This window comes from Argiope bruennichi, chromosome 3 (genome assembly GCF_947563725.1).
Source record: "Argiope bruennichi chromosome 3, qqArgBrue1.1, whole genome shotgun sequence".
In the NCBI taxonomy this organism is placed as follows: domain Eukaryota; kingdom Metazoa; phylum Arthropoda; class Arachnida; order Araneae; family Araneidae; genus Argiope; species Argiope bruennichi.
In genome coordinates this window covers 3,590,498-3,612,801 of record NC_079153.1, presented here as the reverse complement: position 1 = coordinate 3,612,801, position 22,304 = coordinate 3,590,498, and the positions used below count along the sequence as shown (strand labels likewise).

General features: G+C 28.5%; 1 protein-coding gene across 2 annotated transcripts in view; it reads left to right on the top strand.

Annotated features, from left to right (window-relative positions):
- Positions 1-13,358, top strand: part of LOC129962598 (endoribonuclease Dicer-like) — a 28,682-nt gene extending 15,324 nt beyond the window's left edge. For both annotated transcript variants that reach the window (XM_056076406.1, XM_056076407.1), the window contains exons 11-14: positions 3,920-6,813; positions 7,471-7,639; positions 7,721-7,796; positions 13,204-13,358. In XM_056076406.1, the coding sequence (XP_055932381.1) occupies positions 3,920-6,813; positions 7,471-7,639; positions 7,721-7,796; positions 13,204-13,357 (3,293 nt within the window). In that variant the 3' untranslated portion in view covers position 13,358. The remainder of the gene's footprint in view (positions 1-3,919; positions 6,814-7,470; positions 7,640-7,720; positions 7,797-13,203) is intronic.
- The last annotated feature ends 8,946 nt before the right edge of the window (positions 13,359-22,304 follow it).

Genomic DNA, 22,304 nt, shown 5'->3' with positions numbered 1-22,304 from the left:
AACAATGTTATTTTTCCTGATAGTCAGCTTCTATAATTTGCCCATTCCAAATTGCTTCTATGTGAATCATTGAAGGATTCTGAAATAGAAGAGAGCAACTACTTATTTTTAAAAAAAAAATCATCTTAGATTTATACTGTTTTGTGAAAGTACATCCTACAGAAAGAATATGCCCATTTCATAGATGTCTTCATTTTAAGTAAATTCATTCTTAAATTAATGCTTTCAAGTTGATCAGCATGCATTTATGCTATCATATGTTCCAAATAATTAATTCTATTTTTAAAATAAAACTTCAATTCAAAAACACACAAAAAATAAGGAGCATTTTAAGAAACGTCAATTTAATTTTTGTAATTCAAATTAATCATTTTAAAGGACCAAATATAAGATAATTTATTTAATCTTGATCAATTTTATGAGATTCTACCCATTAACTTAATCTCCCTTATCTCCTTTGTTCTAACAGCTACTAATTTTATTAGTTTCCTGGCTTTCTCCCTACTCATTCATACAATATACATTATTAAAAAAGGTTTTTTGAGTTATTTAATATAAAAAATAATATATTTTCATGAAATTTAAGTTTTAAAAATAGGAATGAACAACCTCAAAAAACTAATAAAGCAGTTTATTATGGTTCTTACATGGGAAAAAAAAATACTGGAAATTTTAACAAAATACTTTGCTTCTAAAACTTTATAAAAATTTTAGGAAACAAAAGTATTCTTTACAAGTTAAATTATGTTAACGGTTGCTCAACTGCTAGCATTTTAAAACAGTTCAATAACTAATTAGTGCTTTTGTATAGGTAATAGAATTGCATGTTACAGCATACATATAAAAATAGTGTAATTGTATACAACTAATAATATATATTATGAAAGATTTAAATAGAAGAAGCCACTAAATATTAATCTTTTTTCTTACACAAATCATGAGAAATTACTTCCTGTAGACAAAAACTTATGCTTTTATAGATGAAGAAAAGTATTTCATTTTTTATTACAAATCATAGTAGATGTAAAATATTAACTTAAAGATGGTAACTCAACTAACAAATAACAAATGTTTACCTATTACAATTAAAATTAAAACGTTTGCAAATAATAATCAATTAATAATTTCAAAATTGAAATATCAATTATTAGAGTATTAATAAAAGAATATTTGGTTTAAAACAATCACTTCTCCTTTAAATGAAATAAAAAGTTTCATTTTTGTAAACTTTTGAGACTTGTAATTTCTTTCTCAGCTTTTAAACTCTCTTTTTAAATTGCTTCAAGTCTTTTTTTTTTTTTTTTTTTTTTTTTTTTCAAATCTTTGAACAAATGCTTTGCTTCCCTTTTCATTTTACAAATTTTACATAATTCCTCTTCTTTCTTTCTTTTCTTTATACCCTTCATATTTGACTCTTGAATACCTCACACTTAAAATCAATTGTTTTTATACTTGCAAATTATTAACTCCACTATTTGCTTGAATGTTGTCGTAAACTATTCTTATTGCACTGAGCATTTGTTCTTTCATAAAAAAATCTTTATTGATCGAAAGTCCTCTCTCCAACAGTACTGTTGTCATAAGAAAGTATCATTATCTTCTTTAATAAAGATATGGCATCACTGCAAGGTTTTGAGTTGAGATCAGGTCAAACCACAATTTGTTCATACTCTATTTTTTTTTTAAAGTAAAAACCAGTCTTTCCGAAAATTTCATTAAGATTGCTGTTAGCAACATTCTATCTTATTATTAAGAAATTCCAAAAAATCGCCATACCCGTGAAAGAAAATGCATGAACTTTCCCAGATCAATAAAGTTCCCTGAAATCCCTAATTTCCCAATTCTATCTTCATCCTATTTTTGCATGCAATAGGAGGTCCTGCTTTTCACATCAAGCCATAACTCAAGCCTCATATAGACAGCTATCAAGCAACTGATGATTTCCCACAGGCATTCCTTGTTAATATTTTTTTTTCACTTATTTTAGAATTCTACTTCATTTCATGTTTTGTAGGCTTTTTATATTTACTCTTTACATGCGCACACACACATACATGCAGTGTCATTTTACACTTATATTTGTCTCCAAAATTGCACCTTTCCACTACGGCTCACTGGAAACTTTATCAAAACACAGAATAAAATGTTAAAGAAATGTATTGTGTAGTTTTTAAAATTAAAAAAAAATGTTGTTGAATGCAAATGTTGAATAATCATATTTAAAAGGCTTCTTTATAATAGATTATTTCAAATAATTTAATAATGACACCAGCTATAAAAATGATTATAATAATTGAAAGGATTTTTGTTTCCAGTAAAACTATGCTAGATATAATTTAGAAAATCAGCCATTTCCAAAAAAAAATCTACTGAAAATACTAAAAAGATTAAAATAGATTGATTTTAATTTTTAAATGGGTTTCTATAGTTTTATTGATCAGAAAAATAAAATATTTGTATATTTAAAATAATGAAGAAAAAAATTAATCAAATGCCCAGCTTCAATTCTTGTTAAATTTCACACCTTTTATTTTCTCATATATGAAGAATAGAAAAAATACTGTAATCAATTAACTCAAGATATTGACAAATCTTTACGTTGAATTCGAAAAACACATTTTTAGAAACATCTGTTTGTCTGTCTGTGATAAAGATTATTCAAAACTACTTTGGCTCAGATTGGTGAAATTTACCATATCTTCTCTATATCAAATAGTATATTTGTAATATAAATCTGGTCATTATCTAATTTGTCATCAATAGCTTTTTTAAAAAAAAAAATGGCTCTATTGTAAACAATTGGCGATTAGACAAGTTTCTAGAATGTAATATTTTCAAGGGATAAGTTATTATTTTTATCTTCAGAAAATGTTAGAAAAAACTGTTGTTAATATTTGTTGACTGTTATAGATATCAAAAAATGTATTTTCACAAACAGAAATTATTAATGCTGCCTACTGAAGATAAAAATATAAAAATGATCGGTTTCAAAAGATAACCTCCTATTTGAAAGAGGGTTAAAGATTGTTGTACATCTGAAATATAAATGGAAATTAATAATACATAGAATTTGTTATAATTTCAGAGATTTTTTCTTCCTTCGGTCATTCAATTTATCTATGAAATGTGATTTAACGATGCAAAGGTGAATTATATTTTTAAAAAACATATTAGTTAAAGATATCAAAAAGTTAAAAAAAAAAAAAAAAAATAGTTTAGACGCATCTTGATGAAACAAATATGCCATATATCCATGTGGGGAAAAAAATTTCAAACTAGATATTTATTGGTGAATGAGTTAATTTATCTGCATTAAATTCTTTAATATTTTATATTCTTAATAAAAGTTATAGATTGCTGATGAATTTGAAGAATATAGAAATATGAAAATTCAAATATCAAATACAGTGGAATCACAAATTTAGTTTTACAACTGTTACATAATAATAGTGGCAGTATTATGAAAGAAAGAAATTCAATATTCCTTTCAATTCTAGTTTTATTTTTTAACTATTCTTTTAAAAATAATGTTAGAAGAAACATGCATATGAAATTTTAAAATCAGTTTAAAATCAAAAAGTACTTTAAAATAATAAATAGGATTCTTCTGCCTCTTTCTGTTTTTATCAATCAATATATTCGATTCTGGACTCCAAAGCCCAATAATTTTAGGCCCTTTTCCTGCCGTAGTGCTTTAAATGAAAATTTTTAGATCTTCAATATCCACCTTGCCTGAGACTAAAACATTTATTCGTTCATTTTTTGGTTAATGAAAAATAGTGTGAAAAGTCATTAGCTTTGCTTACCCTCTTCTCTTTTTTAAAAAAAAATCAGCTTGATATTTCATTTAATGTCTTACGTAGTTTTACAGAATTTAAAATTTAATATAAATCTCTCTCTTTTTTATATTTCATAATAGGTACAGGAGATGAAGTTGTAATTGATTGGAAATTTGCCGATTTGATATTTCAACAAAAAAATGGCAAGCCCCAAAAACCATCTGAAGAAGAGAGAAAAAAATTTAAATTCATTCTTGAAGATTATCAAGATGCTGTTGTCATGCCATGGTATCGTAATTTAGATAAACCCCAATTTTTCTATGTTGCTGAAATTTGTTGGTCTCTGACACCTAAAAGTGATTTTCCTGATATGGAATATGAATCATTCGAAGCATATTATGAAAAAAAGTATGATATTAAAATAATGAATCATGATCAACCTCTTTTAGATGTAGATCATACCTCAGCTCGATTAAATCTCTTGACACCCCGTTATGTGAATCGCAAAGGGGTAACTTTGCCTACTAGCAGTGAGCAGACTAAACGTACAAAACGAGAAAATTTGCAACAGAAACAGATCCTCATACCTGAGCTCTGTACTGTGCATCCATTTCCTGCCTATCTGTGGAGAAAAGCTGTTTGCTTGCCTTGTATTCTGTATCGTCTGAATTCTCTACTTCTTGCCGAACAACTTCGGCTATTAGTTGCGAATAGTATTTCTATTGGTATTAAACAGTTACCCGAAGATTTTCAGTGGCCTCCACTTGATTTTGGGTGGAATTTAGCTGATATTCTTAGCACTCAAACAGAAGAAAAACAAATGAAAAAATCTAGTGATCATAAAGATATTTATAATTCTAGTCAGAAGAATGGTTATATAATTCCTCAGAATACATTCAATTCAAATACATATGAATATCATGAACCTGAAAATAATTTGAATAACACAATGGATTTTGAAATTGATGTTTTCGATCCAAGCAAAGTTTTTATTCCAGATGATGATGCTCTGTTAGAGCAGGAACTTAATGAAATTAATTTCAATATGGGTGCACCTCTTTTTGATACCAATAGTTTCCCAATTTCTCTTGGCGGAAATAATTATACTCCACAAATGAATGCCTTTCCTATTTGGCAGCCTAAAGCTAATGGCAATAATGAAGATGGTAGCTCACAAGTTCGTTGTGGCTCCCCCAGCTTTTTTGAAGGTTCTGGTTGGGATTCAGAGTGGGATACTGAAGATACCGACACTCCATTTCTTCCGGTGGATCTTCAGGGTTTGGGATACATATCTGCTCCTGGTATTATTAATATGCAAAGTCTCTCTAAAGATTTAGCTTCATGCAAAGCTGATGATGTTTGGGATAGCATGGATGAAGATTCATTAAATAGTGATGATGAAGAAAATTTGACTTTTAATAATCAGTTAAATTCATACGGCCAAAATGATACTATAAATTCTAAAGTTTCAAAAAACTGTGAAGAAATTTGTGAGTGCAGTTGGCTAACATGCCCTGTGTATAAAGATGATTCAATGAGTACTCAGAATAATGTGGATGATGATGTGGATGAAAATATTACTTTGAATATCATGAAGCTCAAAGCATACAAGAAAAAAAAGCTGACTTACTTATATTCCAATGTGAATGTTGAAAACTCTGCCAATTCAAACTCAGCATTTGATGAAATACTTCAGACTGTTTCTCAGAGTGAAAGGAACTTAATTCCAAATACTGCTGCAACAAGCTGTGATACGGAACAAGATACAAATAGCTTTGTATCTAGTGACAAAATTATATCTGGAGCAGTTAAATCGGAGCACATTTTGGCTTTTGGAGAACTTCTTCCTGATAGAGAACAACATCAACTATTTGATAATATGAATCGTGTGTCTTTTGATGAAAATCCAGATCTGTCGCATCATCCAGGGCCAAGCCCAAGCATCATCCTTCAAGCCCTGACTATGTCTAATGCTAATGATGGTATTAACCTGGAGCGTTTAGAAACTGTTGGAGATTCTTTCCTTAAATATGCAATAACTGTTTACCTCTTTTGTATGTATCCTAATATACACGAGGGAAAATTGTCTTACTTACGAAGCAAACAAATTAGTAACTATAATCTTTACAAACTTGGTAAACGAAAAGGCCTAGGTGAATTGATGGTGGCCTCAAAGTTTGAACCTTATGATAATTGGCTTCCTCCTAACTATATTGTTCCTAAAGGGCTAGAAGAAGCTTTGATTGAATCCGGTATTCCTTCAGGATCTTGGAATTTAGGGAATTGGAGTGATCTAACTCAAATGACTGAAGAGGAAATTCGACAATCAATTATTGATAGAACAAAAATGCATTTCTTTGAAAATCCTAATGGCATGTCTATAGATTCTATTAATCCATCTTCACTCATACCTTATAATTTACTCACACAACACAGCATACCAGATAAGAGTATTGCTGATTGTGTTGAAGCCTTAATAGGCGCTTATTTAGTTTCATGTGGTTCAAGAGGAGCATTATTGTTTATGTCATGGCTAGGACTGCGAGTTTTACCAACTCACAAATCAGAGGACAGCAGTATGATAGAATATGGTTTCTTACAGCCTCCACCTCCACCCATCCTAACAAAGGAGCCTAAATCAAATCTGAAATTAGAAAAACTTCTTTCTGGTTATTCTGCATTTGAAGAAAAGATCGGTTATTGTTTTAATGATAAATCTTGTTTATTACAGGCATTTACTCATGCATCTTACTATTACAATACTTTGACAGATTGTTACCAAAGACTTGAATTCCTAGGTGATGCTGTGCTGGATTACTTAATAACGCGGCATTTGTATGAAGATCCAAAGAAACATTCCCCGGGAACTCTGACCGACTTGCGATCTGCTTTGGTTAACAACACTTTCTTTGCATCCTTAGCTGTAAAATATGATTTCCATAAATTTTTTAAAGCCATATCACCCGGACTATTTAATGTTATTAACAAATTCGTTCAACTTAAGGAGCATAATTCAAGACTGGAAGATTATTTGGTATGTTAAATATTTTTCTAAATAATAATTTAAAGGCATTTTTTTTTCTGAATTCAATAGTATTATTGATATAAATTAGTTAAAATTATTGTTAAGCACCTAAATATTGACTGTAGCATAATAAATATTGAAATTTTAGATTCAGTGATACTTTTTCTTTAGCTGGTTTGCGGTTCTGCTAGGTTATAAAGGATGATGAAATAAAGATAAATTCTTTTAAGTGTCCATCAACAAATATGTTTTTTTTTATGATTATAAAAACATGCATATGTGTGCCTATCTTATTGTATTGTAACATTGCACACAACCATACACTTCATAAAGATTGATAAACTTTGGTGAATTTTGTAATTATTGTAATTGAAAATGTACATTGATTAATGACTGACATTAGATTAATAGAAACATATCAGAATACATTTAAATTATTTTCATGTTATTAGATTTTATATAATAATAGGAAGTTGTAGTTTTTGGTTCCTGTCAGTTTTCAAGATAATGCAAAATCGAATTTTAAAATTCATGGATAATATAAGTTGAAATAAATAATTTTTAAGCTAAATAGTTGGAATTATTTTAAAGGAAATTTGTTTTATAGTTACTTCAATTTTTTTTATTTTTAAAGTTCATTTAATTGGAATTTACCTTTTTTCATAGCAAGCATACTATCTTGAGGAGGAAGAATGTGAAGAAATGGAAGATGTTGAAGTACCTAAAGCTTTGGGTGATATTTTTGAATCAGTTGCTGGTGCTATCTATTTAGATAGCAATATGTCACTTGATACTGTTTGGAGAGTGTATTATAGTATGATGAAACCTGAAATAGGTAATGGCAATTGAAAGTTTATAAATTTTCTTGAATATTTTTTTTATATAATTGTTTTGATTTTTTTTTTTTTTCTTGCAGAATATTTTAGTAATCATGTACCAAAATCACCTATAAGAGAATTGTTAGAATTAGAACCTCAAACTGCCAAATTTGAGTAAGTGTATACTGTGCATAGCTTTATAAACTATCTTTTAAGTTTAATGAGTAATATTTAATTTAATTTCTAAGTTTTCAAACAACATTAATTAGAGAATTTGCTCTAAGAAATTTTTGTTTTGTAATTATTTAAAAAGGTTATTTATATAAGACTTATTTTGTTTTAACTGTTTCACTTTTACATGCCATAACTGTTTTAATCAACAGAGTATCGTTTTTTTATTATTATTATTATTTTATGTGGTTTTCTTTAAGTTCTAAAATTGTTCATTACACAGTTTTATAGTTTTATTACTACCTGGAAAGATGATTATATAAGGAATACAGCAACTTATGGCTATCTTAGGAGCTTGTAGTTGAATCCTTAATTTTATATATATATATATATATATATATATATATATATATATATATAATATTCAGTAAGCTCATAGGCAGGTAAAGATTTATTTGGTGGAATTTAAATTTTTATTGATATGTTTTAATGTAGATAATGATCTTTAAACTAGAATTTTTGGGACCAACTTTCAAAGATTGAAATATCTCCAGTGCCGTAACCATATATTAGATATAGTAAAGTACCATTTATGCATATTTTAAGGGACTGATATAAAAAAAAAGAATTGTCTAAATTTTAACACACTACTTTGATTCTTAGAATTTCAGAATTGCTAATACAAATTTAAAGTAATAATTTTAAAAGTTTTCAAAGATTTTATTGAAATTTTTTGCATTGAAAGCAATAATTAAATTTGAAAATAAGTATTTATCATGAAAACGGGAAAAATTCTATCTTTATTTCATATTTTGTGTAATTATATGTGTTGTTATTTTATGTGATTTGCATGCATGCAGATAGGCATTTAATTAAAATATCTTTTCTTGTCATCTAATTTGCACATTATCTGTGATTATCATATGAGGTATTTTAAACTGAAATCAGTTTACTGATTGTGTTGTATTAATATTTTGACAAGCAAAATAAGTTTGACATTTTTCAGTGGAGTGTCTTGTGCCTTGAAGGAAAGTTGATTTCCTTCCTCATTACATAAATTAACACCAGGCAATTAGATTTTTTTATTTATTCATCAGTTTTGAATATGATTGCAAAGTCATGATATAGATATCATAGTTCGCATACACTTCAAAATGGACTGTATCTCTGTATTCAGGAGATTGTAGTCTTTTTTTTTTTTTTTCTATGATGACAATTTTATTAACCCTTTTTGTCAGCATTGTATTCACTCCTGAAATCATATTCATCTAACTTTGGTTTGGAAGCTTTTCTTTAATGAAACATTTTACTATTGTATGAAATATGACTTGATTCCATACTGGGTCGATAATATTTATCATTTAAATATATTTATTTTCCCATGGGAATTTCACATTGTAGTGCTTTGAAGTGCATTTAATATCTATAATGCACATAAGTTTATGAGAGTGTTTAACTGTGTAGAACAATTTGGTGGTACAAAAACCATTTTCACATTTTAGAAAAAGTCAATCTTGTGATAATGGGCAGAATGAACGTGTTCTTACTATAGGATTTTATATTATTAAGAGCCTAAATTAGCCAATAATGCTAGCAAATGATATGAAAGGAAATCATATTAAAATGATAAAAGTTAACTTGGCATAAATTTTGAGTAAATTTTTTTATTTTAATCTACATATATATAATTGAAAATCCTTTTTATATATTTGAAACTATAGAATAACACCCCTTGACAGATTCAAACAAAATTTGGTACACATGTTCTTTAGCACTTAGAAAGTGTTACTGCACTATGGAAGTTATTTCTGTGAAGTCTATGATCCTCTGAAGGAGGTGAAAGGAGGATTGAAATATTTTACATACTTTCACCATAACTTCTTAACAAATTATTGCACAAAAATTATTTTTATAAAATTTTAAAAATAGCTTTTTTGTGGCACATTTCATTTCTAAATGGGTCTTTGCCCCATTTTAGTCATTTTTTTAAAATTAATTTAATTATGTTTTATATTATAATTACATTTTTCATTATACTTTATTATGAAACCTATTTTTTTTACTTCTTGGTTACATCTATCATTGGCATGCTTTTGTTAATGTTATATTTTGGAGATTTGTTTTAATTGAATTTGATTTCAATTTGTTAGGTATATATGTGTTTATGTGTATCTTTATATATGTGTTTTTAAATTTGTTACAATTATAATTTTTTTTTCATTGTTAGACCTAAATTTGCCTCATATTTATTAATTTTTAAACTTTAATGCACCAAGCAGTGTATTATAAGTCTTTTTTATTGGTTTTCAATTTGAGTTGTTGTTGTTTTTAATTTTATTTAAAAATAAATAAATAAAACATTTTCAAAATGTATATTTATTTATATAACGTATTGGCATTCCTGACACTCATATTGCATCTTACTCTGTGAAAAGTATTTATTTGCATGTTATCTAACTTTTGTAATTTCTGGAAATTTGTTTTAATAGCAGTTGATATCAAAATACATGATTGTCACAATTACAATTAGACGTTTTACTTTTATCATTTTCCTCTTATCAAATTCATCCCATTAATTCCCTTTTCAATATTCTGCAGTCAATATTGACCTCACAATTCCAGAAAGAAAGAAAAAAATTACTTCTGTTCATAAACTTTTTAAAACATAAAGGACAGAGAAATTACCTGTCTTTCAAATAACTGAGAGTTAGCCATAGAATAGCAAAATAATAATTATTATTATTGTTTGATCAAAACTAAGGCCAAAAGTTGGGCCGCGGTGGTCTGGTGGTAAGATCTCGATTTCGGAACTGGGGGGTTTCAGATTTGAGACTCGATTCCACCGAACAACCATCGTGTGAGCGGGTCTGATGCACGTTAAATTCGTCCGGGCCAATCGTCCTACCGCTGGTTTGGTATGGAAGTTTGGAGAGTGAGGTGCCAGCTCAGGTGATGTCCTCGTTATGTGATCGCGGTTCAAACGTACAGTCATTTATGGCCAAAAAAGTGCTTGCTAATCCAGCAATTAAGAAAAAGGCTTTTTTTTTTTTTTTTTTTTTTTTTAGCTTTTACGTTATGCTTCATTATTCTTCCTTCGAAACAAGATATTTTTTATTTGGATTTAATTCCATTAGAATTATTGGAAAAGGCTTTTCACAGCATATCCTTATAAACGAAAGGAAATAAGTGACATACATGTTCCATTTATTTTCATAAATGAATTTAGTGGCAAAAAGATTGAAACTTTCCCTCAAGAACGAAAAAATCAATAACGAAGGAAATTTAATATCGATGACAAATGGCAGTATTCAATTTTATAGCAAAATATCAACTACCTCTTTTTGAAAGGCCGTGGTGCCCTGTTGTTAAGGTCTCGGCTTCGGAACCGGAAGGTTTAAGGTTTGAGACTCGATTCCACGGAAGAACCATCGTGTAAGCGGGTCTGATGCACATTAAATCCGTTGGGGCTAAACGTTCACCCGCTGATGTGGTGTGGAAATTTGGTGAGGTGAGTGCCAGCTCAGGTGTCGTCCTCGTCATCTAACCGCTGTTCAAAACTGCGAGGTCCGTCCCAAAATAGCCCTAGTATTGCTTTAAAACGGGACGTTAATATAACTAAATGAAAACTAAAAGGCAAAATGTCGCATTAGTTTGGTCATGGGGTCAAATTCTTTCTTTGAAAATGCAGTCGAAGATATCACATATGACCTGAAAATCTTACTTCAAAATATATATCAAAGTTACAAGAAACTCTAGGAGATATTCCACCCATCTTATCCCTTATTCTATGGTTTAAAAGTAAAAGGTGTGTTAACAAGTGTAGTTATCAAAATGGTTATTACTTCTGTCTTAAATTTTGACCAGATGACAATGCTTATTGTCACTTCTACAACCAAGAAAAGAACATGGACCATATTTTTTGAATTGTTTGAGCTCATAAAATAAATGTGGTCTACTTTATCCTAGTCTTTTGAAAATTCATCATTTAAATTTTTATATTTATTTATCACATTTTGAAACCCAGTAGTCTCCACTGCAGCCTCAGCTGATGATATAAATTCAGCCTCCATAGTTAGTAGACAGGCTAACATATTTATATTTGAAAACATGCCAAGAAATTGGAACCTTATCAATCATTATAAATTGCAAAATCGGAATCTGAATAAGACTATTCTAAATTTTCAAAATGAGATCGATTCAATTTTCATGTACATATTCCAATAACTTTAATAAAATGTTCTAGTGTTTAAATCAGGCGATTCTTTAAATTATTATAAAAAATTCACAGCATAATTTCAATTGGATCTCGCTCTGGCTTCAATAAAGTATAAAAACACTAAAAATTTCTGCACGGGTACTCGGTCATTTCCTCTAATTCATTAAAATTTGATGGGCTATCAATTTTCAACAAAATAACTCTTTTTACAAAAAGAAGTGAGGAATTTAGAAATTTAAAGAAACATTTTACAAATCTTATTTATATATTGTTCCTGATAAATGAGGTGCTGACAATTAATATTACAAAATTAAGCACCTAATTATTTTTAAATTTTACTTAAAAATTATGTATTAAATTTACTTTGCAATAAAGAAATAACATAAATATATTTTTGTTGTTGACTGAATATAACAATATCATCAACATATAACAATAAACACAATTCAATTTGCTAAATTTTAAATTTTTGAGAAGACTGCCAAACATAAAATCACTTATGACCATTTTGATACAGTTTTAGAGAAATTCCTTCCCCTCTTAATTGTAATAGGAGAGAATGGGAATTTTTTTTAAAAGTAAAAATATTTGATTATCAAAGCTGTATGCTGCACAAATGATATATTTTAACATTAAAATGATTATGAAGGAATGAGAACTGTGATAAAATGTTTTCTAAATTATATAAAGCGAAAAACATTTTATAAGCACCATTTTACTATAGTTTTTGGAATTTGAATATTTATAAAAAAATCTAAAATACATTAATCATTACAACAATCATTATATGAAAATATGTTTCGAATAAGGATTTACTGATGAAATTTGTAACAAATGAAATATAAATTTATGCTCTATTAATAGACTAGTGTTTTTAATTATTTTAACATAGAACTATAACTTTTTGTTCTCTGCATAATTACTGATTAGGAATGAATTTCTTAATGCCAGCTTAATATTTATCTGCCGGCTGCAGTTTTTTAATAATTTTATCATAGAACTATAACTTTTTGTTTTCATTGTATAATTAGTGATTAGGAATAAATCTGTGAATGAGTTTATTATTTAACTGCCAGCTGAAATTCAGTAATTTAATTAAAGACTGCATTAACACATTTAATGAATTTTATTTATAGGATCTTGTATATTTGTTTTGTGTCCTGATATTTATTTGATTTTTTGTTATTATTTCAGACGTGCAGAAATGACTGTGAGTGGAAAAGTTCGAGTATGTGTTGATGTTTTTGGTAAAGGACAATTTGTTGGAGTTGGTCGAAATAAACGAATTGCTAAATGTACAGCTGCCAAACACGCTCTACGCGAGCTAAAAAAAAGCAAAAAACTGTGATGTAAGTTTGTTTTAAATAGTTTTAATACTGTCTAGGAATTTTATAATTAAAAATAAGAAAAATTTTCATTTTGAATTCATCTGGGGCTTTCAAATATACAGACCTGGAAAATCCTTACAAACATTTATTCCATTTATAAATTATATGCCAAATTAACAACCATTTGCATTAAATATTGGTTAAAGGTTGAAGTACAAATTATAAAAAGGAATTTAATTTCTAATTTTATAAATACTGCATTGTGTGTCCATATAATTTCAAATAGCACCATGTGGCAAATTGTCAAGTTGTGAATTGAGAATTGAATTAGCGTATTAGTTAAAAATGTACATAAAGTAGTATAAAATTATGTCTGCTTTTTCTATACATTTTATTAAGTTTAATACTTAAGTGAGTAAAATGTTTTGCAACTTAATTTACCCCATTTAATTCCACACTATGGTTTATCAACTTGGATAAGCCTGGATTGGAGAAACCATTGAATATCAACCATCTCCTTATCCAGTTATACTTTCATTCATTTTAATTCATTCTATTTAAAAATAGTGCAAGTCAGACTAACTTAATTCATCATTTCTGGATATAAGGCGAGTGACGACTATAGACTTAGTTTTCTTGAAAAAGACAATAGGATTCAGTTACAAGTAATATATTAATACAATAGATATTAACAAGGACTATAAGGACAAAAACTTTTGATTTATGTGTTGCTTATTTGAGCTGCCACAATTCATGCATAATGACATACCTACTTTTCTTTCAAATAAGTCATCGATATTTGACTAGAAAAAATGGACTTCACATCAAGACTGCATTTTGTTGAGGATAGCTGGATTGTCTTCTTGCATACACACTTTGCACAATCAGCAAAATCAAATCTAGTTCTGACAGCTGGAATAGGCTAGTGTAAGTCTCAGCTAAAGCATTAGAACTTTCTAGCTATAAAATCTGATTCCATCAAAGATCTATCATATATATAGCTCAGTATACAGTGAATTTGATGTTATGAGTTAAATTTCTTCTGCTGAAGTATTGAAACAGGGAGTGCCAGCATATGTCTTGTGCTCTCTTCAGTTCAAAATTGTGAAGTCCATCCCAAAAAAGTACTTATGAAGTTCAAAACAGGATTAATATAACTGAAATAAGCTAAACTGTGCTGTATTATCCTGCAAGTTGCATTAAATAAGCTAATTAGATTATATATATATATATAGAGAGAGAGAGAGAGAGAGATTAAAGTGTGTTCATGGATAGTCAAATACATTAATTTAAAATAAGCATACTATTTTTTAATGCTTATAGTGTATTTTAAAACTTGCTTGATATCACTTTATACATTATTGCCTAATGTTCCAGCATTGAAATATAGATCTCTATTTAAATTGATGAGATATTAATTTTTTTAAATTTGTTTCTTATTAAATCATTTTAACATTGATATTATTGAATCCACCAATTTCTGTAATCTTTGGTTTTAATATGTAATGTTTTACTTTTCATTAAATTATATATATATATATATATATATATATATATATATATATATATATATATATATATATATATATATATATAAAGTGGTTATGTATTTATTTGCATAATTTAAATTACTTTTATCATTTAAGATTATCAGTTACCAAATATTTGAATTAAAAGGACATTTAAAGTAATATTTATAATTTTTACTAATGTTAATGCTAAAAATTTTATTAAAAAAACACATATTTTGGAACAGTGAATTTTTCATTAGTTACATTTTGCTTACACAGAACTTTTTTTAAATATGGGTTTTGATTCAAGGGGATAGTTTGATTAAATTTTTAAAAAAAATTATGAAAAATTCTTCATAATCTTTGTTTTTTAATAAGGTTTTGACACACTTATGCCCGGCACCAGATCAAATAAACACAGAAATTATGTATTCAAATTTAAATCATTTAATATTTAAATATCCAATAAATAAAGTTGTTACATGATGTTCTTTTAATGAATAATAGTTTAGTTTTAATACTTTATATAAAACTATCCTCATTTTTCTGTCGTATTCTTGATTTATTATATAATTATCTGGGATCTTTGATCAAATGCATCTGGTCTTGTATTGAGCAATTTTTTTAATGAAAAGTTTTATGCAAAAAAGTAACCTTACTTTAATAATTATATATATATATGTATGTGTGTGTTGTATGATGTTTTGTAGTTTGTTTACAATATTTAATTTCATTTCAGAAAGAAAAGCAAACTCAGGATCCTGAGATATGGAATATTATTTCTTTTTTTTATTATTTATATCTTTTTTGTTGTCATGTTTTTATTTAAAACTTAATGAATCAATGCTTAATTATAATTGGAAATTTTACTTGGAAAATTTAAAAATAACTAATACATATAATTTTCTGTATACCTTAAAATGCTTGTCTTATGCATTATTTAAACTTTGAAATTATTTTTAATGAAGAACTTATTAGAATTTATTTACAGTGGAGTTAAAAGTACTTATTTGTGAAATCAATTGATGTATTTCTCTGTACAGTTTTCTCAGGTTGTTGTTGTTTTTACATCAAATTTTTTTAAGTGCAAAATTTAAATCATTTAATATAGTTGTATGTACAGACTGTTAAATGTCATTATTAAATGTATTATTAATAAATGAAAGAGATTTCAATAAAAATATTTATCCATTGAAATGTTTCCAAATTCTCTTTTTTTTTTTTTTTTTTTCTTTTCTTTTTTTTTTTTTGTCCTCCTAAAAACATGTACTAAGCCAGTATAGCAGCATACAAGTAAATGGGACAGAATTTTCAGTGAAATTTTTTTGAAAACTTTCAAAGCATTTACTGTAAATATAAAAGCATTTTTAAATTGTGAAAATGTGTATCATCACTTTACATTCGAGATCGTTTGACACAGAGTTACCAAGAGTAGTAAATGTGTTGGTACTTTAAAAAGTAAAAATTTGCAACTTAAAGCAATTTTTTTAAAAATTTTGATGAAAATTTTAACTAATAAAAAAAATTTAACAAAATTTTGAGAGTTTTTCCACATAATAATCTCATAAAATATTATAGGACTACCATGATTTTTTACTTTTTTTAAAAATTATCGTTACAATTATATAAAGTTTTGTGTAAATTTTTTTGTCTATTTTAAATTAATTTTAAAGAAATATTTTAAAGCTTATTTTACAGCAACGTATTTCATTGTTGAAGTGAAGTTCAAATAATTTTCATTTTTGTTACTAATATTTCATCGTGGATTTTTCTTCCATTGTTGAAGATTTGATTTATTTTTCCATATTGAGTACGTTTTCCACTTAAAGCATCCTAAACTATTAACTTTAATGTACTTTTTGAAATTTTTTGTATTTACAATTATCATTATTCACCAGCAAGCAATAATAAAAAAATTTAAAACTATGTTCATTTTTAATGCAATATAATTTGGTGTATAAAAACTAAATTAGCATTCTTATCGCTTGAAAATTGCTTTTTCTTATTGTAAAGCACTGATTTTTTTTTAATTAGAGAAATATTTATTAAATAATCCTCTGTTTATTTAATAAATTATGAAAAATATTTTGTAGTATATATAAAATTTCAGTTCTGAACTATTCTTTTCTCCGCACTCGTATCTAATCTATAAAAATGAATTTTTGTTTTTTCGTATTCTTTATGCTACCGTACTGTTCATCCGATTGCTATAAAATTTTTCCAACTTATTGTTTGTTCTTGAAAGAAGGTTATAGGCATAGTACATTTATTATATCTAATAAATAAAAATGAATTTGTTTGTTCGCATTTGATGCGCTGCCGCACCATTCATCCGATTGCGATAAAACATTGCCACCTTATTGCTTTGAACCCAGAAAATCCAGGTTTTTCACATGGCCAGTTGTATGTTGTATGGGTGTGGTATTTATCCTCGCTCCTTTGACCTTATGCCAAAGGGATGACTTTGTTCGAACATTTCTGCGTATTTTCGTTTCCTGCCTATGCACATTTCCATTACCCACTCACTAAATATTGGCTTTTTTTTTTCTTTTCTTTTTTTTTTTTTTTTTTTTTTTTTTTTGCTGAATATTTGGAGATAGTCAGCTTCTGGACACCTTTTAAAGTCGTGAGACAAACAAATGCAGCTTTCAAAAATTAAAAATGCAATTTTTTTTCCGTTATTATAAATATTTATCGATTTGTATTTTTGAACGATTTAAGGAGAATTCACTCGATAACTTTTTGCGTATGTTAAAAAAAGTTTTTAAGAAAATTGATCATAATTTATTATAAAATCTACATATATATATAAAACGCTAACGTACGTGGCACAGAAATCGCGCTTATTACTTACTGTAGAATAGAAACGTTCATATATCATCAAACCATCATACGAATTTCTGGCTGCTCCATTCATTGAATATTTTGACAGGTGCATTAAAATTTAATGCAGCGTTGGATTTAATGATTAAATCCAACGCTTCGCACGGCTAATGAATGGAGCTGAAAATATTCTGGAGATATTTCGTCATTTCACCGAAAAGTATATTCAATCAAAGGAAAGTAGAAAAAATTAAGAAATAGACTTCAAACAAAAAGTTTAATCTAGTACAAAAATAGCCTTAACCATCTCGAGATAAGTAATCGTGGTAAGGTTTCAGATTAATTAAGGGTTTCTCGACAATCGTCTGGAAGCTCGCCTCAAAATTGTTATTCCGGATGGATGCCAGAAATAGTAATAAATAGTTTTTAGAGATCGGAGACAAATCATCTCACAATAGGTAAGGGTTTTCTTGAGGAAGCAAGATGGAAACTCTTCGGTTCTCGATTCCTTGAGGTTAAAGGATTACATGACCAAAGTGTAAAAACTCGATATATATTTTTTCTTTTTATTTTTACTTCATTGCAATGAATTCGACAAGAAAGTATTAGTGTATCTAAACGTCTGGTGCTTGCACATGATAAAATCAGTTCAATGGTTGGAATTTGCGGATTCCACTGAACTTTTTTCCCTCCAAAAAAAGGTGAAATAACGTTTCTGAGATTTCACTCGAAAACGGAATGAGAAACAGTTGACATGGATGACTTGGTATCATGAAATAAATATTCATTAAATCAAGCCAATGGTTGGAGTCGGCATGGGTCGTTTGGTTTCTTCCTAATGATTTTAAATAGATAAATGTATTCCACATTAATAGTTTAGAATCCAGGAAATATGATAGATTTGAGAATAAAATAAAGTCAGTAAAGCCAGTGTTACCAAGAGTAGCTAGTTCTGTACAACGTAAAATCATACTCACGGTATTTATGAAACAGACGATTTTGATGAAAGTAGAAATTTTGGTTGTATCCTCATATAACTAAGACAAACTTTCGTTGTGAGAGATAGTTATCAGATCATTTTCAGAAGATAAAATGCCATTTTTAACGAAATATTAAATTATTGAGGCAACAAATGCTTTAACCCACCGAATGACTTATTATTCCGAGTAGGTCTTCTCTAAAATGTATCTCTATTCGACAAAAGATTTCTTCAAAAAATATCAGCTTCACGCGCGAGAGAATAAAGTAACGAGCATTTTTCGGGAACTTGCGCTTACTCATTAACTAGTGCTATTTGCACTCAATTTATAGGTTTACTGGAACTTCATTACCCTTAACAAGAAAACTTGGCCAGAATTTAGAGAAATTATAGAGATTCTAGTCTATTCTCCAGACTCTTATCTAGAGATAGAATCTATTTCTCTTTTTGATAAGAGATGATTGGTGGTAAAGAGTTATTTCTCTTGGAATGAATATCTTTTCCCCATGGTAAAATTGATGAAGCCCCTTTAAGAAACATTCTTGTACATTTTATTTAGTGTTCGGTGTGTCTTTTTTTTTTCCCCCCCTCTTTCTTTCCGTTGTTTTGACATGACCTTAAATATTAATAATATTATTAAAAAAACAAAAGTAAAGTCATCATCTGTGTATAGTAAAAATCAATATCGTAATAGTTTTAAGAATGGAATCGGATGCCGCTGCTTTAACGAAAAATCTGAAAATGAAAAGACCATTTGAAAACAAGATACAACAGTATTCTTTCCAAAATGACTCATTTTTATAAGCCGGATGAAGCTAAGATGGACGTGAAGAAACTTGTGACAAAAATTAAAATGAGAGTTAGTGAGAATGATGAATCCATCTCAAAAATATATCAAGAGGAAGTGTCTCATCTTTTTCAAAGTGAATATGAATGTCCGAAATATGTGAATCGTTGCGCATTATAAATTCAAACACCATTGATGTTTTCTAATATCTGTCTTAAGATGGTCAATAAATATTTCGATTGCAGAAAATGCTTCTAATATAGGGATTAAATAATTGTATAACAATTTTTATAATTTGAAAAATACTTTCTTCAGCAGAAAATGGAACAGTTTTTTTATATATATTCCTAAATGTAAGACAAGCAATGTTAAATTATCACCAATATTGAGAATCAAAAGGAAATATTTATTGATAGTTCATAATAGCAACACCAAATGTATTATAGTGGAAGAAAGAATTTGATTTAATATTGCATATATATCATTTAAAATCTTATATTTTATGCAAAATGGAATTTATGTGGGAGCGAATGTGTCCATCCTCTGAAAGAACTCACTACAAACCGGTGTCTAGGGTTAAATATAGGTTCTATTGTACATGTTTACAGTTTTGGTACATATTACAGTTAGGGCGCCTCATCGTGCTACCATGAGTGACAGCCATTCAACCCGAACAGTCCAGCACCCGCTCCCTAGCACGATCTTCGAAAAACAAGGCCTCACAACTTATTTGTGACGTCACACGGGTAGGATGATTGGCTGCCATGAGCAGAATCCAGCTTTCTTCCTTAATGTTTAGGCATATTTTAAATTCACTTAAAAATAACTTAATATTAATATTAAGACATTTACCTTGCATAAAATTCAAAATTATTTATTTTTTCCCTGAGTGAATAAAAGAAACGGCATGGTAGAAAATCTTAAGGTCCTCTATAGCTTACTGACCATTTAATAACATTTAAACTTCATTTAATAACATTTCAATTACAATGTAAATTTATTAGATATATACATTTGATTATTATTGTTGGTTTTTCTTGTTTTCATGGATATTTTTTATTATTATTTTACTAGCCGCCTTTGGCGACCAGCCGGTTCGCCAATCTTAATGTTCGTTTAAATTTTAATAATTAAATATTTTACGCAATTCCTACTTTAATAGATTCTTCATCAAAATTTTTTAAAACTTCAAATTTTGATAGTCATATAATTCACTCATAATATTATAAAGGCCTTCAGTTATAACGTAATATGTAAATCTCTTATTTTCTGTTAGCTCTCGTACAATTTATGCTTTAAATAAAAGTGGAAAGAATGAATCTGCAATTAATATAATAATATTTTTTACTGAAACAAAGCATTTTTTTATAATATGATTACTGAAAACAGAGTCATTGAGCGTTTAAACTTTATGGGCACTAAAGAATATCTTTCTTAATTTATGTAATATCTCAAGAATTTGTCAACAAAATTTTCTCAGATTCATCATGAACAGATCAATTAATTAACAATGTTTAATTTTAAATGCATCAAACACTAAGAAAATAAAATGAATCGTTTCAAATAATCGGTAGAAAACAGGTTTAAAAAAAATACTTAAAAAACGATGTACTTAAAACTGTAAGCATACACAAAAAATATATAACTAACATAAATACAATTTAATTACAAAAGCATGCAACTAACTTAAAAATAATTTAAATCAAGAATCATCCATTGATAATATTGTCAACAATCAGAACACAATGCGCATGCGTGAATTTTCAACGCCAGTTACGGTAACGCAAATGCGTGAATTTTTCTACGCCAGTTGGGGTAACGCTATGCAGATTAGACATTTTTAATTTTCTTTATTCTGTGTTATTTTAATTCAAAAGTACTTCAGAAGGAATCTGAAAGATCGATTAATTAACAATGTTTAATTTTAAATGCATAAAACAGTAAGAAAATAAACAGAATCGTTTGAAATAATCGGTCGGAAAATGTTAACCCTAGCCTCATTACTGCTGTGGAAAAAAAAAACAAAAAAAACTGAAGCCTTACTCATTTGGCGGTGGGGAAAATGGAAGATTTTTTGGCGGGAAAGGGCGGGGGGGGCGCCCCACAGGTTGAGAATCGCTGAGTTAAACGATTATGGTTTACGCATCAATGTTTGAAAATGCGTTTTTGCCGCTTCTAAACTGGATTATTTAGGGTATGAAATCATAACTGAAGGAATAATACCTCTTTCGGCGAAAGTTGATGTCATATAAAACATACCCGAACCCACATCATCCACCGGCCTGCGCAGGTTGTTAGGGATCGTCAATTTTTTTTTATCATCGTTTCATCCCAAAGTGCGCGAAGCTTCAACAACCTCTAATCTCACTACTCAGTGGAAGATGCAAAAATAGTAAAATGCCTTTAACCTGGACCGAAGATACTCGCAATGCATTCAAAAACCTCAAAAATGCACTTTGTCACGCTACTATATCTCTCACATGCGATGGTTCAAATACGGTTATTAGAACCGCCATTCATCAAATAGATGAGAGAGAGACGCGTCCATTAAGTTTCTTCATACGCTCCTTAACTGACATACAGAAAAAAAAAAATCATGCGCAAATGGTCGAGAGCTCTTGTCCATCTACTCTGCAACAAAGCATTTTAGAGGGAAAGTCTTTCAACATCTACACGGACCACAAACCTACCACGTTCGCTTGTCAACAAAATTTAGACAAAGCGTCTCCCAGAAAAGCAAGACATTTGAGTTATATTGCTCAGTTTTCAACGAATATTCGTTTCGTCAAGGGAAAAGAAAACGTTGTTGCAGATGCTCTTTCCAGAATTAATACCATCAATTGATTACGCAACTATTGCAGAATTTC